The 14,012-nt window shown below is 34.9% G+C and overlaps 1 protein-coding gene across 1 annotated transcript in view; it reads left to right on the top strand.

Moving 5' to 3' along the window:
- Window positions 1-14,012, top strand: part of NDUFS4 (NADH:ubiquinone oxidoreductase subunit S4) — a 107,146-nt gene that overhangs the window by 39,082 nt on the left and 54,052 nt on the right. Inside the window, exon 2 of the mRNA XM_021696837.1 lies at window positions 4,954-5,032. Coding sequence (XP_021552512.1) covers window positions 4,954-5,032 — 79 coding nt within the window. The remainder of the gene's footprint in view (window positions 1-4,953; window positions 5,033-14,012) is intronic.

Below are 14,012 nucleotides of genomic sequence, written 5' to 3'. Positions count from 1 at the left end.
TCATGCTCATGGGAACACAAATGGTACAGCCACTTTGGAATATAGTTCGGCGGTTTCTTACAAAACTAAACATGGTCTTGACATATACAGTTCAGCAGTTGTGTTTGTAGGTAGTTATCGAAATAAGTTGCAAACTTATGTCCCCACAAAAACATGCCTATGAATGTCATTACCAGAAATAACCTTAATGTCCATCAACAGATGAGTGGATAAACAAATGTGGTATATATTTTTTCAAAGTTTTAACTCTTTAGGGTTTTAAAGAGAAACAGATTATGAGTTATTATTACATAGCATTTCCATGAGGGATTATTAAAACAAAGTAGAACTGTACTCGATTCCACTTATTAGAATCACAGAGACTTTTTTTTTTTTAAGATTTTATTTATTTATTTGACAGAGAGAGAGACTCAGTGAGCGAGGGAACACAAGCAGGGGGAGTGGGAGAGGGAGAAGCAGGCTGCCCGTGGAGCAGGGAGCCCTATCGATCCCAGGACCCTGGGATCATGACCTGAGCCAAAGGCAGACACTTAACCAACTGAGCCACCCAGGTGCCCCAGAATCACAGAGATTTATCACTAAAAGAAACTTTAGAGCAACAAGTCCTCATTTTACAAATTTACAAAGAATGAAATTGAGGTGCAGAAAGGTTAAATGATTTGCTCATAGACAGAAATAGTAGGTACTAAAACCAGAGTTAGAAATAAGATCTCTTGTTTTCCATTTCCAGGATATCTCATTTTCTTATGGGAAACTTGTACAGAAAAACTAAATATAATAAATGGCTTGTTCAGTTTAATAATGGGAATTGATAATAATAATCACAGGCATCATAGTTTATCCTTTGGGCTCAGAATTAAAGTTGACTCTTAAGAAACCTGGAAATGTGAAAAGGCAGTTAAGACAATAGGTGGGTGGACAGAAAGGCAAGTTTATGAGGCAAGTAAAATTACTAATTTCTCAAAAATGGGTACCAAATAGCAAAGTTAAAATTACTACCTATTTGCTAGTGATTACATATTAATCATTTCTACATATATACTTTTAAGTGTTGAAATACATTGCCCAATAACATAAGATTATTAATATTTTGGCAGTTTATGCCTTTGGCTTTTGGGAATTGTGCTATTAGGAACATGGGCATACAAATACCTATTTGAGTCCCTGTTTTTAATTCTTTTGGGTATATAGTGAAATTGCTGAATTGTGTGGTAATTCTGTGTTTAAATTTTTTAGGAAGTGCCATACTGCTTTCCATAGCGACTGCATGATTTTACATTCCCATCAGCAATGCAGTGTGTTCTGGTTGTTTATATCCCACCAACACTTATTTTTTTTGATAACCATCCAAATAGGTATGAGGTCGTATCTCATTGTGGTTTTGATTTACATTTCCCTAATGATTAGTAATGTTGAGCATCTCTTTGTGTGCTGTTGGCTCCTTATAGATCTTTGGATAAATGTCATTCAAGTCCTTTTCCATCCTTTTCCCAGTTTTAATTAAGCTGTTTGGGTTTTTGGTTGTGTGACTTACTCTTGAAATTTAAGATGTATCCCTACTGGGCCGCCTGGCTAATTTAGTCAGTAGAGTAGTGTGAATCTTGATCTTGGGGTTGAGGGTTCTAGCCCCACGTGGGGCATAGAGATTACTTAAAAAAAAAAAAAAAGAATTATTCCTGTTTACTAATTTCTAGGAGCTCTTTTACGTATTTTGGATATTGATTCTTTACTGTTTTATGTTGTAAATATTTTCTCCTTGTTTGTTACCTTTTGTCTTTTATAGTATCTTTGGTTTAGAAGTTTTAATATTATATTTTCTGTCATTTCTTCCTTTATACTTTCTAGGTTTTCTTGTTTAATGTTTTTATACTCTTATATTATTAAAAAGCACTTTATTTACTGTTACCAATTTACTGATGTAACATTCTTTAAAGGCTAATCAGCAAATAGATATTTGCTATATAATTTAATTTAATCTAAAATTAACTGTGGCTTATATTTTGTAGGTGTAATTAAATGCTATGTTTGTAATTTATTCTAGATCTCTGTTGCTACCTTAACTATTTATAATCGGAGGAAAATTTTTCTCCACATCTGAGATTTGATTTTTTTAAAAATAATTGCTGTCTCCGGGCGCCTGGGTGGCTCGTTGGGTTGAGTGTCTGCCTTCGGCTTGGGTCATGATCCCAGCATGCTGGGATCGAGTCCCGCATCAGGCTCCTTGCTCAGCGGGGAGCCTGCTTCTCCCTCTGCCTGTGCTTTCTCTCTCTCACTGACAAATAAATAAAAAATCTTAAAAAAAAAAAAATTGCTGTTTCTGTGATTAGGGAGCAGTTACTTAGGACATGACCTAATAAAACCTACACACACATATACATGTATACATATGCACATATTATTTGTGCTTTCTTAGGCAACATTTTCTGTAATAAATTATATGAATATATATTTTCAAATAATAAAAATTCTTAAAAAAATTCTGTTTATGATTTCTTTGCAATCTAGCCTATCTTTAAGGTTTTTTTCTTACATAAAGTTTTAATTGTGATTTTTAACTCTTTCTGGTAGGATTGTTTTACTTAACATCTTTTGTCACTTTTTTATTATGTTGTCTTTTATATACAGCCTGATAAAAATATGTGATGATGAGGCGCCTGGGTGGCTCAGTTGGTTAAGCGGCTGCCTTCAGCTCAGGTTATGATCCCGGGGTCCTGGGATTGAGTCCCACATCGGGCTCCCTGCTCAGCGGGGATCCTGCTTCTCCCTCTGCCTCTGCCTCTCTCTCTCTCTCTATCTCTCATGAATAAATAAATAAATAAAATATTAAAAAAAATATGTGATAATTTTTCATCTGTGTATTTGGTAATAAAAGTTATCTGTTTTCAGAGAGTGATATATAGCTTCATTCTTATGATTAGTTGGAGATAAATTTAAAATTTTTATAATATGTCTTTATATATGCTTTTAAAAATTTGCTTTAGGTTATGACTAATATACAATAAGATTTTATTACACAATTTAAGAGAAAATTGTTTAAAATCAAATTCACTGTGTAGTCTGAAGTTGCAAAGTTGATGGATTATGGAGTTTTAATCTAGGTAGAATAATTTGCAGTTTTGCTTTAGTACTTCTCTTCATTAGAGGACCTCTGCAGCTTCATTTTCTTGAAATGTAGCTACATTTTCTAATATTTCCAATATTTCAAGTTCTCCTGAGTTCTCTTATCATTGCCTAATTTTTTTCCTACAATATATGGATTTGATTAAGAGTATTCAGAATGTTTTTATTGTCATGTTATTGGTCTTAATGATTCCCAGAGTAAATAGATTTTTAAAAGTGCTGATTATACTCCTTTAATGTAACAACCAACACATATATTTTAACTGTCTGTATAAATTTAAAATAATTTCCATGTAGATGTATTTTGTGTATGTTTCTGAGCAGGATGTTTAAAGTGATAAGGAATTATATTAATTCTGGGAAATAACTGACAGATATTTTTTTGGGGCGCCTGGGTGGTTCATTCGGTTAAGCGTCTGTCTTTGGCTTAGGTCAGGATCCCAGGGTCCTGGGATTGAGTCCCACGTTGGGCTCCCTGCTCAGCGGGGAGTCTGCTCCTCCCTCTGCCTCTGCCCCTCTCCCTGCTTGTGCTCTGTCTCTCTCTCTCTCAAATAAGTAAAATCCTGAAAAAAAAAATACATGTTCATAAAGCAAAAAAGCCTTTTATATTATCAGTTATCTTTAAACTATGCTATTAGTAGATAGATTTTCTATAAAATTGTGTACACCATAGCTGTTGAAAGTTGAACTATTACATGAAGTTTTGCATCAGGTATTAGTGTTTATGTTGTGTCAAAATTATGATGATGGTTTTACTTCATTTAAAGAAGAAAGAACTTGGGGCATCTGGGTGGCTCAGTTGGTTAAGCATCTGCCTTTGGCTCAGGTCCTGATCCTAGGGTCCTGGGATTGCTCTCCCTCTGCCCTTTCCCCCAGCTCGTGCTCACTCTCTCTTTCTCTCATATAAATAAATAAAATCTTTAAAAGAATAAAGAAGAAAGAACTTAATACTTAAAACCAGTATTCTGTTGGTTTTGAAATTTGAGTCATGATTGTATAAGCTAACTTTTAAAAAGAAAATCTACATAGGATGTCTTAATATTTTGGAAATGTAAAATGTAAAATGTTAAACTTAACCATCGGTGACAGTACGACATTTGTTAGTATAGAGTACAGTATGTATCTGAAGTAAAAAAACAAAAAAACAAAAAAACCTGTTAGCTTTAAGTAATTTCTTTGGGATAAGGGTCCGGTGATGCTAATATAAAGGAGCTAGATTTGGTGCCCATTTTATTTCTGACTTAATATTTCTATTTTAGCTATTTAGACTTTCTTCAATTCTGTGAATGAGATACAGGACTAAACTAGTAACATTAGTTAAAATGATCATAGAAATCATTTCTATTTCAACTACTTTTGCTTTGAAATTAGAGTGAAGAAACTTAACATTATATAATTAAATTCTGTTAATATTTACTTTTGGCCATGAAGTATATGATTGAGATTTTTTTCTTTCTGATGGCGGTCATTTAGGAGTCAGCATTCTGGAAGGATTGATATAGCTTTGCATTTTTCGTCCTGGTAGTGACAAACTAGCTACTTACTGTACACTCATGGAGTATGGTACTTGTCACTGACGGCCTGTCTGTGACAGAGAGCCTATAGACTGACATAAAGTACAGCCTGTTGTGAACTCCTAAGTGAGTCTGCCAAAAACTCAGCAGACAGAACTAATTGGGGAGAAAAAGGATTTTTGTGCCCTCTTCTCTTTCTTTCTATTCTTTTTTGTTTTGTAAGACAGATATTGTTAAAGTAGCTCATTTATTTAAGATTTGTCTGCCTCTCTTTTCTCAGCGCATGGATCATTTTTTAACTTAAAGTCTTGCACTGCAGGTCGTTAAGCACTTCCACATGGAGGCTGGCACAGGACCAAGCTCAGGACACACAACTCATAACAGTTGATGAAAGATTGGTAAGAATTTTCTATTATATGCTGCTATGATTCTACCTTCAGGGTTCTTTTTGTACAATAGCTTTTCAGAGTGGTGTTTTTGCTTCTTCCAGGTGAGTGATTTGAATTTGAATTTCTAGATTGTATATAAATTTTAAGAGAAAATATTCATCACGAAAAGATAATTTGTGTTAAGCACTATACACAAATATTAAGTCATATGCAGATATTAAGAGATTAAAATTACAAAAAGCTTCATTTTTGGGGTGTTTATAAGTCAGAACATTTTAGATTAATGAATATGAATTAAACATTAATATGAATATAAATATAAACGAATATAGTTTTTTATTTTCTCACTATACTCCTGTTTAAGTTGTAAGACACTAAACTTAAGTATATTGGGTTTTTATGGAACCAATTATTGTTGTTACTGTATGTGTATATGTGTGTGTACACACACATTACATTTCTCCATTATGCATGAGAGATTACAACTAGCAACAAATAAATAATACTCTGTTAATCAGTAGCAGATAGAATTATGGTAACCATCACTTAAAAATTTTTTCTATGTGTGATGTTACTTTAGATGCAGTTTATTATTTATGCTTATATTGTAAAATAGCATATAAATTTTGTAATGTCTAAGACTTGTAAAAATGTGTAATAGCATAAGTGTGCTTTTTCATTTTTTATCTGGTTTACCATTATCAAATGTATGGGTGTGTTTTTTAACCACTCTTCTTCCAGTTGCACATTCTTTTATCATTCAGTTTTGACTCTGTAAGCATAATTTAAAGAATAGATCACACTTAAAGATCTAAACACTGTTTATACCACTAAAGATATAAACAGATATATAAATAGTTAAGTAAACAGACAGACAATGGATGGGTAATTTGGAAAACTCCGATCTTATGCTTAAAGCTGGTTAGTTTTATCTTTAAACTGTCTCTTAGATCTGCTTGCTGACATTGCCATCATCCTAGTCTAGGCTACCATCATCTTTCACCTAGATTGCTGCAGTGGTTTTTGAATTGATCTCTATAGATACTTTAATTGTCCTTTAATTCATTTTCCAAAGGATAAACAATAGTCATTAAACGCTGGTTTTTTCACTTCTTGTGTAAGATCTGTTGGTTTTCTTACTGACCTAAAAGTAAACATTAAAATCCTTACATGGTTTTTGAGGTCTCGGATGATTAAAGTCTTGCCTTCCTCTCTAGATTAATCTTGTACCACTGTGTTTTATACACTGTGCTCCAGCCACACCAAGCCTGGAACTTGCTATTCCTTTCCCTGCTTCAGGGCATTCACATTGCAGTTCACTCTGCTTAGATGGTTTTCACCAATCCCCTAGCTCTTATCCAGGGACCTTGTACTTATTCTTCAAAAGTTGATCAACACCATTTGCTTAGTCAAGTATAAAAATGAGACAAGTATGTGTGTAAGAGGAGGATGATTTACATATACCATGCGTTCATTAATTAATGTACTATTTTAGTTTTTCCAGTGACCAATGTTTTACACTCCAAGAGATTGCCTTCTTGTTCTAATATTGTGGGGTTTATTCTTCACAAGATTTTCAAGTTTTATAGAGTTTATTAGTAATGCTTCTAAGTTCTCTTCTTTCTAGTTTGAAGAATAAGTGAGGTAGCAATCCATGTCTCTAAACAAGGTGCTGTGAATCATATCAGAGAGGTATACAGACTGCTTTGAGTTTTATTTTTTATCTCATTAAATCAGTTGTATACTTTCAATGAATTTTGTTTCCCTGTATAGATTTTTCCTAGCTTTGTTATGTCTTTCTTGAAGTGTATTAGTCAAAATGTCTATTCCAGCTGAAATCAATTCAAGTCTTATTTACAAATTATTCATAGTTACTGAAGAAATATTTAAACAGGTACTGAAACCCATAGGTAATTTTCAAACGTGAGTTTTATTTTTATTTATTTATTTTTTTTAAAGATTTTATTTATTTATTTGACAGAGAGAGACACAGCGAGAGAAGGAACACAAGCAGGGGGAATAGGAGAGGGAGAAGCAGGCTTCCCTCTGAGCAGGGAGCCTGATGTGGGGCTTGATCCCAAGACACTGGGATTATGACCTGAGCCGAAGGCAGCCACTTAACGACTGAGTCACCCAGGTGCCCCTCAAACATGAGTTTTAGCCATTCATTTAGGTTTATATTAAAATGCAAATATTAGATAATCAAATAGGTAACATAATGTCGATAGGGTTTTCAGGTCTTCTTATTCCCACACACTACCTACTGGGTGAAAGGTTCAGGTGATAACATATTGACAAGACAAGTGGCTGAAGGGTACTTCCAGAAATATTGAGCAACTGAAGTTGATTATATTTGCATTTTGAACAAGAATTATTCTAAAAATATATAGTAACCTCCCCCTCCCCCTGCCCCTTATCCACAGGGGATTTGTTCCAAGACCCCCAGTGGATTCCTGAAGCCACGGATAGTACCAAACCCTATATATGCTATGTTTTACCTGTGCATACATACCTGTGATAAAGTTTAATTTACAAATTAGGCACAGTAAGAGATTAACAACAACAATAGTAAGATAGAATAATTATAACAATATACTCTAATAAAAGTTATGTGAATGTGGTCTCTCTTAAAATATCTTATTGGCCTGTACCCACCCTTCCTGCGATGCTGTGAGGTGAGAAAATGCCTACGTGATGGGATGAAGTCGGGAATTATGTAGACACTGTGACATAGCGTTTGATATATTTTCAGATAGATATGTTAGAAGGAGAATCATGAGCTTCCAGACCATGGTTGACTATGGGTAACTGAAACTGCAGAAAGTGAAACTGTGGATGGGGTGGTGCAGGAGTGGGGGATCTACTGTATATCAACATTAATGATAAAAATACTTCAAAATGTGAAGTAAATATAAGTATTTTAGAAGGAGATGTGGAAGCAGCATTTTAACATCATTATTATGTAACGTAAACCAATTTATTAGCTAAGAATACCATTTTAATTAACTACTCAACACTAGGTTACTATTACATTTGTACCTGAAATTGGATAAAAGCTAGTATCTTAATTGTAAGGTAAGGGATTTGGCCATTATCATGATCTGTATTGGATATTCTTACATAATGCATTAAAATTAATATAGGTGATGCCTCTTACAGCCCAGGGCTTAAGCACGTGGACTAAACTTAGTTGGGGATAAAGTTTTGTTATTATTGGAAAATGGGTCCCAGGAATGTAAAACCAGAGGATAACTTTAGATGTTACATAGTTATATTTACTGAATCCAGTTATTTTTCATTTAAAATATTGTTCAACTTTTTATTCAAGAGAAATTTTATGGGGAAATCCAATAAGTGATTAACTAGATAAAAGATGAACTGCTGGAGGGTGAGGGTTAGGAACATGAAGGAAGACTTGTAAGCCTTCTCCAAGACAGTCTTCTTGGGGGACTTTATAGAGTGAGAGTTAGAAAGATAATTTAATCTTCTGTCCTTTTTATTAGACTGAACAACTTGTTCTCAAACTTACGTTTAAAAAATTTCCAGTTAACTGGTTCTCATTTCTTTTGAGGCTACTCTTTATATTACTAATCAGCTCTAATTATTAGAAAGCTATTTCTTACTGAGAAAAAAATAGTCTTTTCAACAAATGAAGATGGAACAGTTGTATTTCTAAATGTAAAACAAAACAAAAACCTTCATCCATACTTTGTACCATATGCAAAAACTAACGCAAAGTTTTAAATGTAAACTCATAGTTCTAAATGTAAAAGTAAAAACTATAAAACTTCTAGAAGAGAATGTAGGACAAACTTTGTAATTTTGGGTTAGACATGTATTTTATTTTATTATTTTATAAAGATTTTATTTGAGAGTGAGTGAGCGAGCAAGAGAGAGCACAAGCTGGGGGAGGGGCATAGGGAGAGGGAGAAGCAGACTCCCCGCTGAGCAGGGAGCCCAACGTGGGGCTTGATCCTGGAACCCTGGATCATGACTCAAGTCGAAGGCAGACACTTAACCAACTAAGCCACCCAGGCGCCCCTTAGACACATATTTTATAGATAGAAACCAAAGTGTAATCCATTTTTTAAAAAACTATAAAGTTGGGGGGTGCTTGGGTGGCTCAGTCGGCTAAGTGTCTGACTCGATCTCTGTTCAGGTCTTGATGTTAGGGTCATGAGTTCGAGCCCCACATTGGGCTCCACGCTGGGTGTGGAACCTACTTTTAAAAAAAAATTAAGTTGGGTTTCCTTACAGTCAAGAGTTTCTGCTCTTTGAAAGATTGTTAAGAGAATGAAAAGACAGGGCACAGATTAGGAGAAAATATTTGCAAAACACATATCTGATAAAGGAGTTGTATCCAGAAAATCAACAACACTTAAAACTAAATAATATGATATTAACTCAAATAAAAATGAGCACTTTACCCAGAAAATATTCAGATGGCAAATGAGCGTATGACAAGATGCTCAACATCATTAGTGATTATGGAAATGAATATTAAAACTACACTGAGATACCACTGCACATTTATCTGAATGGCTTGAAAAAAATTGACCATATCAAGTGCTAACAAGGATGCAGATCTACTGGAACTGTCATAGAGTGCTGGTGGGAATGCGAAATGACAGCCATTTTGGAATATAGTGTGGTAGTTTATTATAGAGTTAAATATATACTTACCATATAACCTAGCAGTCTCACTTCTCAATATTTACTCAAGTGAAATGAAATCTTATGTTCACACTGAATCCTGCGTGCAAGTGTTTTTAATAGCTTTATTCATAATTCCAATAACTGAAAACACCCCAACTATACTTCATTACCTCTATATAGTAAACTTTTACTCACCAATTAATAACAAATCTGGATGAATCTCCAGTGCATATATTAAGTAAAAGAAACCAGACTCACAGGCTACCTACTGTATGATTCCATTTATTTGACATTCTAGAATAGGCAAAACTCTAGGGACAGAAAATTGATCACTGTCAAGGTTGGATGTAGGAAGCAGAATATACTAAAAAGGGCATTAGGAAATTTGGGAGGGTGATACAACTTTTCTGTATCTTGATTATGGTGTTGATTCTTTTTTCAAAACCCTTATTTTTGTTTTTTAGAGATTTTATTTACTTGGGAGAGAAAGAGCAAGCACAGAGGGAGAAGCAGAAGCAGCCCCCTGCTGACCAGGGAGCCCGATATGGGGCTTGATCCCAGGACCCTGGGATCATGACCTGAGCTGAAGGCAGACGCTTTATTGACTGAGCCACCCAGGGGCCCCTCAAAACCCTTATTTATATTCATTTGTTTAAAAAATCCATAGAACTATAAGCTTTAAAGGATAAATTTTTTTTGTTTATGAATTACATCTCAGTTTTTTAAAAGGGGGAAAGATTGTTCCTTAATTTGGTGTTAATCTGCTTCCTTTTTTTTTTTTTTAAGATTTTATTTATTTGAGAGAGAGAGAGAGTGAAAGAGAGCTCGAGCAGGGAGGAGAGAGATAGGCAGGCTCCCCGCTGAGCAGGGATCCCGATGCAGGGATGGATCCTAGGACCCTGGGATCATGACCTGAGCTGAAGGCAGATGCTTAACCGACTGAGCCACCCAGGTACCCCTAATCTGCCTTTTTTTTTTTTTTAAGTTATTTATTTATTTATGAAAGAGAAAGAGAGAATGCGTGCGCATGTGAGCAGGGGGCAGGAGTAGAGGGAGCCGGAGAAGCAGGCTCCCTGCTGAGCAAGGAGCCCGATGTGGGGCTTGGTCCCAGGACCCTGGGATCACGACCTGAACCGAAGGCAAACTCTTAACCAACTGAGCCACCCAGGTGCCCCGCTAATCTGCTGCTTTATAAGTAATATCCATTGGTTCAAGGTCTGCCCTATTATAGAGGACATGACATTTTCTACATGACAGCCTTCTGTGTATTTGAAAACAGCTCTTTGGTCATCCTAACTCAGTGGTTCTCAAAGAGTGGTCTGGGCAGGGTGGAGGTGGGGGGTGTCCCAAGACCCTCGTAAGAGTCCATAAATCAAACTATTTTAGAAAATTATACAAATGTGTTGCCATTGACATTTAAGTTACAAAAGCAATTTTTTTTAAAAGATTTTATTTAATTGACAGAGAGAGAGAGACAGCGTGAGGGGGAACACAAAAAGGGGGAGTGGGAGAGGGAGAAGCAGGCTTCCCACCGAGCAGGAAGCCTGATGTGGGGCTCGATCCCAGGACCTTGGTATCATGACCTGAGCCGAAGGCAGTCGCTTAACCAACTGAGCCACCTAGGCGCCCCCAAAAGCAATTTTGGTACATCTGTGCTGCTATTCATTTTATTCTTCACCTTCTTGCATTCGTGATTAAAAAAAATACAGTTTCACTTAATGTCCTTGATGAATCAGCAAAAATTATTAATTTAAAAAATTTCAGTGCTGCATAAACATCTTTTTGTGTTCCGTGTAACAAAACAGAAATCATATGCATAAAACACTTTTGCTGCATACTGAAGTACCGCAGTTGTCTCAAGCAAAGCACCTGTATGGTTGAGTTGCTGTTGCAAACCAAATTTAGCCACATTTTTCATGGAACACCTTTTAAGTGAAAAAACAGTAACAGATGACAGACAAATGATGATTATTCAATTTTCAGTACATGGCAGACATTTTCTCAAAAACTAACTTCAAGGAAGTGTTGCTAATGATAAACTGCAAGATTTCAAGTGAAAATTAGAATTTTTTTTTTTTTAAAGATTTTATTTATTTATTTGACAGAGAGAGAGGGAACACAAGCAGGGGAGTGGGAGAGTGAGAAGCAGGCTTCCCGCGGAGCAGGGAGCCCAATGCGGGGCTTGATCCCAGGACCCTGAGATCACGACCCGAGCTGAAGGCAGTTGCTTAAGCGACTGAGCCACCCAGGCGCCCCTAGAATTTTTGTAAAACTTGATTCTACCACTTAATCTGATTGAGCTTGACATCTTTCCAATACTTAAAGACTGTTCTAATAGGATTGGTGGGGTTATTAATGAATGTGATTTTTAAAATATTGTGTAATGAAATATGCTAACAATTGGAAGATGTGCATACCTCTCTGAAATAGTATTTTCCATACGACCAATGTATGATATTATAAAATCATGCATGGGTAAAAGTTTCATTTAAAGTGCAAGAAAGAACAATGAATTTAATGTAACTGGGTATGAAAATATTAAGGCTATTAAAATATTGCTCCCTTTTCTAATTACATATCTGAGGATGGATTTTCTTCATTTATTGAAACCAAGACAACTTAGCACAACAGTTTGAATTCAGGAACAGATGTTAGAATTCAGCTGTCTTTTATTAAGCTAGATATTAGAGATTTTCAAAAATGCAAATCATTGCCACTCTTAGTTTTTGAAAACATAGTTATTTTTCATTATGTTATTTATGTAGATACATAATTGGTTTATTTTAAATTAAGTATATATTTACATTTTTCTCCATTTTAATTTCTTATATGGTAAATATCTATAGATATGTCTCATATAAATAAAACCTCATTGGGGTCTCAATAATTTTTAAGCATATAAAGGAGTCCTGAGGCCAAAATGTTTGATAATCATTATCCTAAGTCTTCTCTTTTCTGGGTTAAACATCCCCAGGGCTTTGATTCATTTCACATGAGTTCCAGTTAATTCATCATCTTGATTACCTTCCAATTTGACCAAATCCCTTTTAAATGTTGTTGCCAGGATTTCTTATGATACTCCAGAGGTATGGTGCAGGGTATGGCAGGGATTATTACCTCTATTCCTTTTAATCTCAGCAGTTCTAGTAAAGCAACGTAAAATTTAGGTTCTCATACTTCTTCCTTAATGTGGATTTCATGGAGAGCTAAAACCTCAGATCCTTTTTTATTTGTACTGTTATCAAGTCATGTTTCATTTCTTTCATCTTAAAAATGTGCTCCTTTTATTTTTTAACTGTTATTCTTAGATTAGCTCAAACAGCATGTTCATCAAATGAAGCTTATCACATCTGACAGGCCGAATTTAATAAAATGTTTTATTCTGGGCATCAGTTGTATATTGACAACATGTTTTCTGTTTTTTGTTTTTTTTTTAAGACATAGAATGTAGAGGGGGTAAATCTGCCTGGCATTTTCTAATGTAAACAATCTATTCCCTAATTTTAGAACTATATACAGTGTTGACGTACTAGAGAACAAATCTTCAGAGAATAAAATGGCATTCCCTGGATTACTGTTAATAATAATTTTTTTGTCAGAGCACATAGTAGATTTCTAATCGGTCAGTCTTAAGAATGTCTTCTCTTGTGCATAAACTGTCTTTTTCATTTACTAATAAATGAACTAGTAAAATTTTAAATATCAAAAGAGTAGATGACAGTATTTTAAAAATAATCTTGTCCATTTATGTAGAAGCACAGTGTTAAAAAAAAAAAGCTTTTTGTGGGTTGCACCAGTATTATTTCCAAATATGAAATACTTCCTAAAAATAATAAGTAAAGCTTACAAATGGTTTTTTGGCCCTTAGTTTTTGTTGCAGGAGTTGCTGTGTCATGGAGGTTGGGTGAAGAATGTCTTTATATTTGTGCAAAAGAGTAACTTTTTTCTTTTATGCCACCTGAGCTCCATTTCCTTCCAGTACATTTGACGAAAACCCAAGTCCCATGAACATGTTGTCTTTCTGTATTCACTTGGACTACAAAAAGAAGTTAAATTTTCAGTACTCTTTAAAGATTTTGTGTAGGTGCTCCCCCACAAAACAACCAAAACATACATTAAACCTCCATGGGTATATTTTTTATTTGTTTTTTTGTTTGTTTTAATCATTTTTATTACCTCTTTTAAATACCAATTCCTGTTTGTCACAGTTACTTATATTAACTATATACAAAAGTAGAAAAATAACCTCATAATATGTAAGAATTTTCAGTTAATAAAAAATGTGAGGGGCGCCTGGGTGGCTCAGTTGGTTGAGCGACTGCCTTTGGCTCAG

The sequence above is a fragment of the Neomonachus schauinslandi genome, chromosome 7 (assembly GCF_002201575.2).
Source record: "Neomonachus schauinslandi chromosome 7, ASM220157v2, whole genome shotgun sequence".
In the NCBI taxonomy this organism is placed as follows: domain Eukaryota; kingdom Metazoa; phylum Chordata; class Mammalia; order Carnivora; family Phocidae; genus Neomonachus; species Neomonachus schauinslandi.
This window is presented reverse-complemented; position numbering and strand designations above follow the sequence as displayed.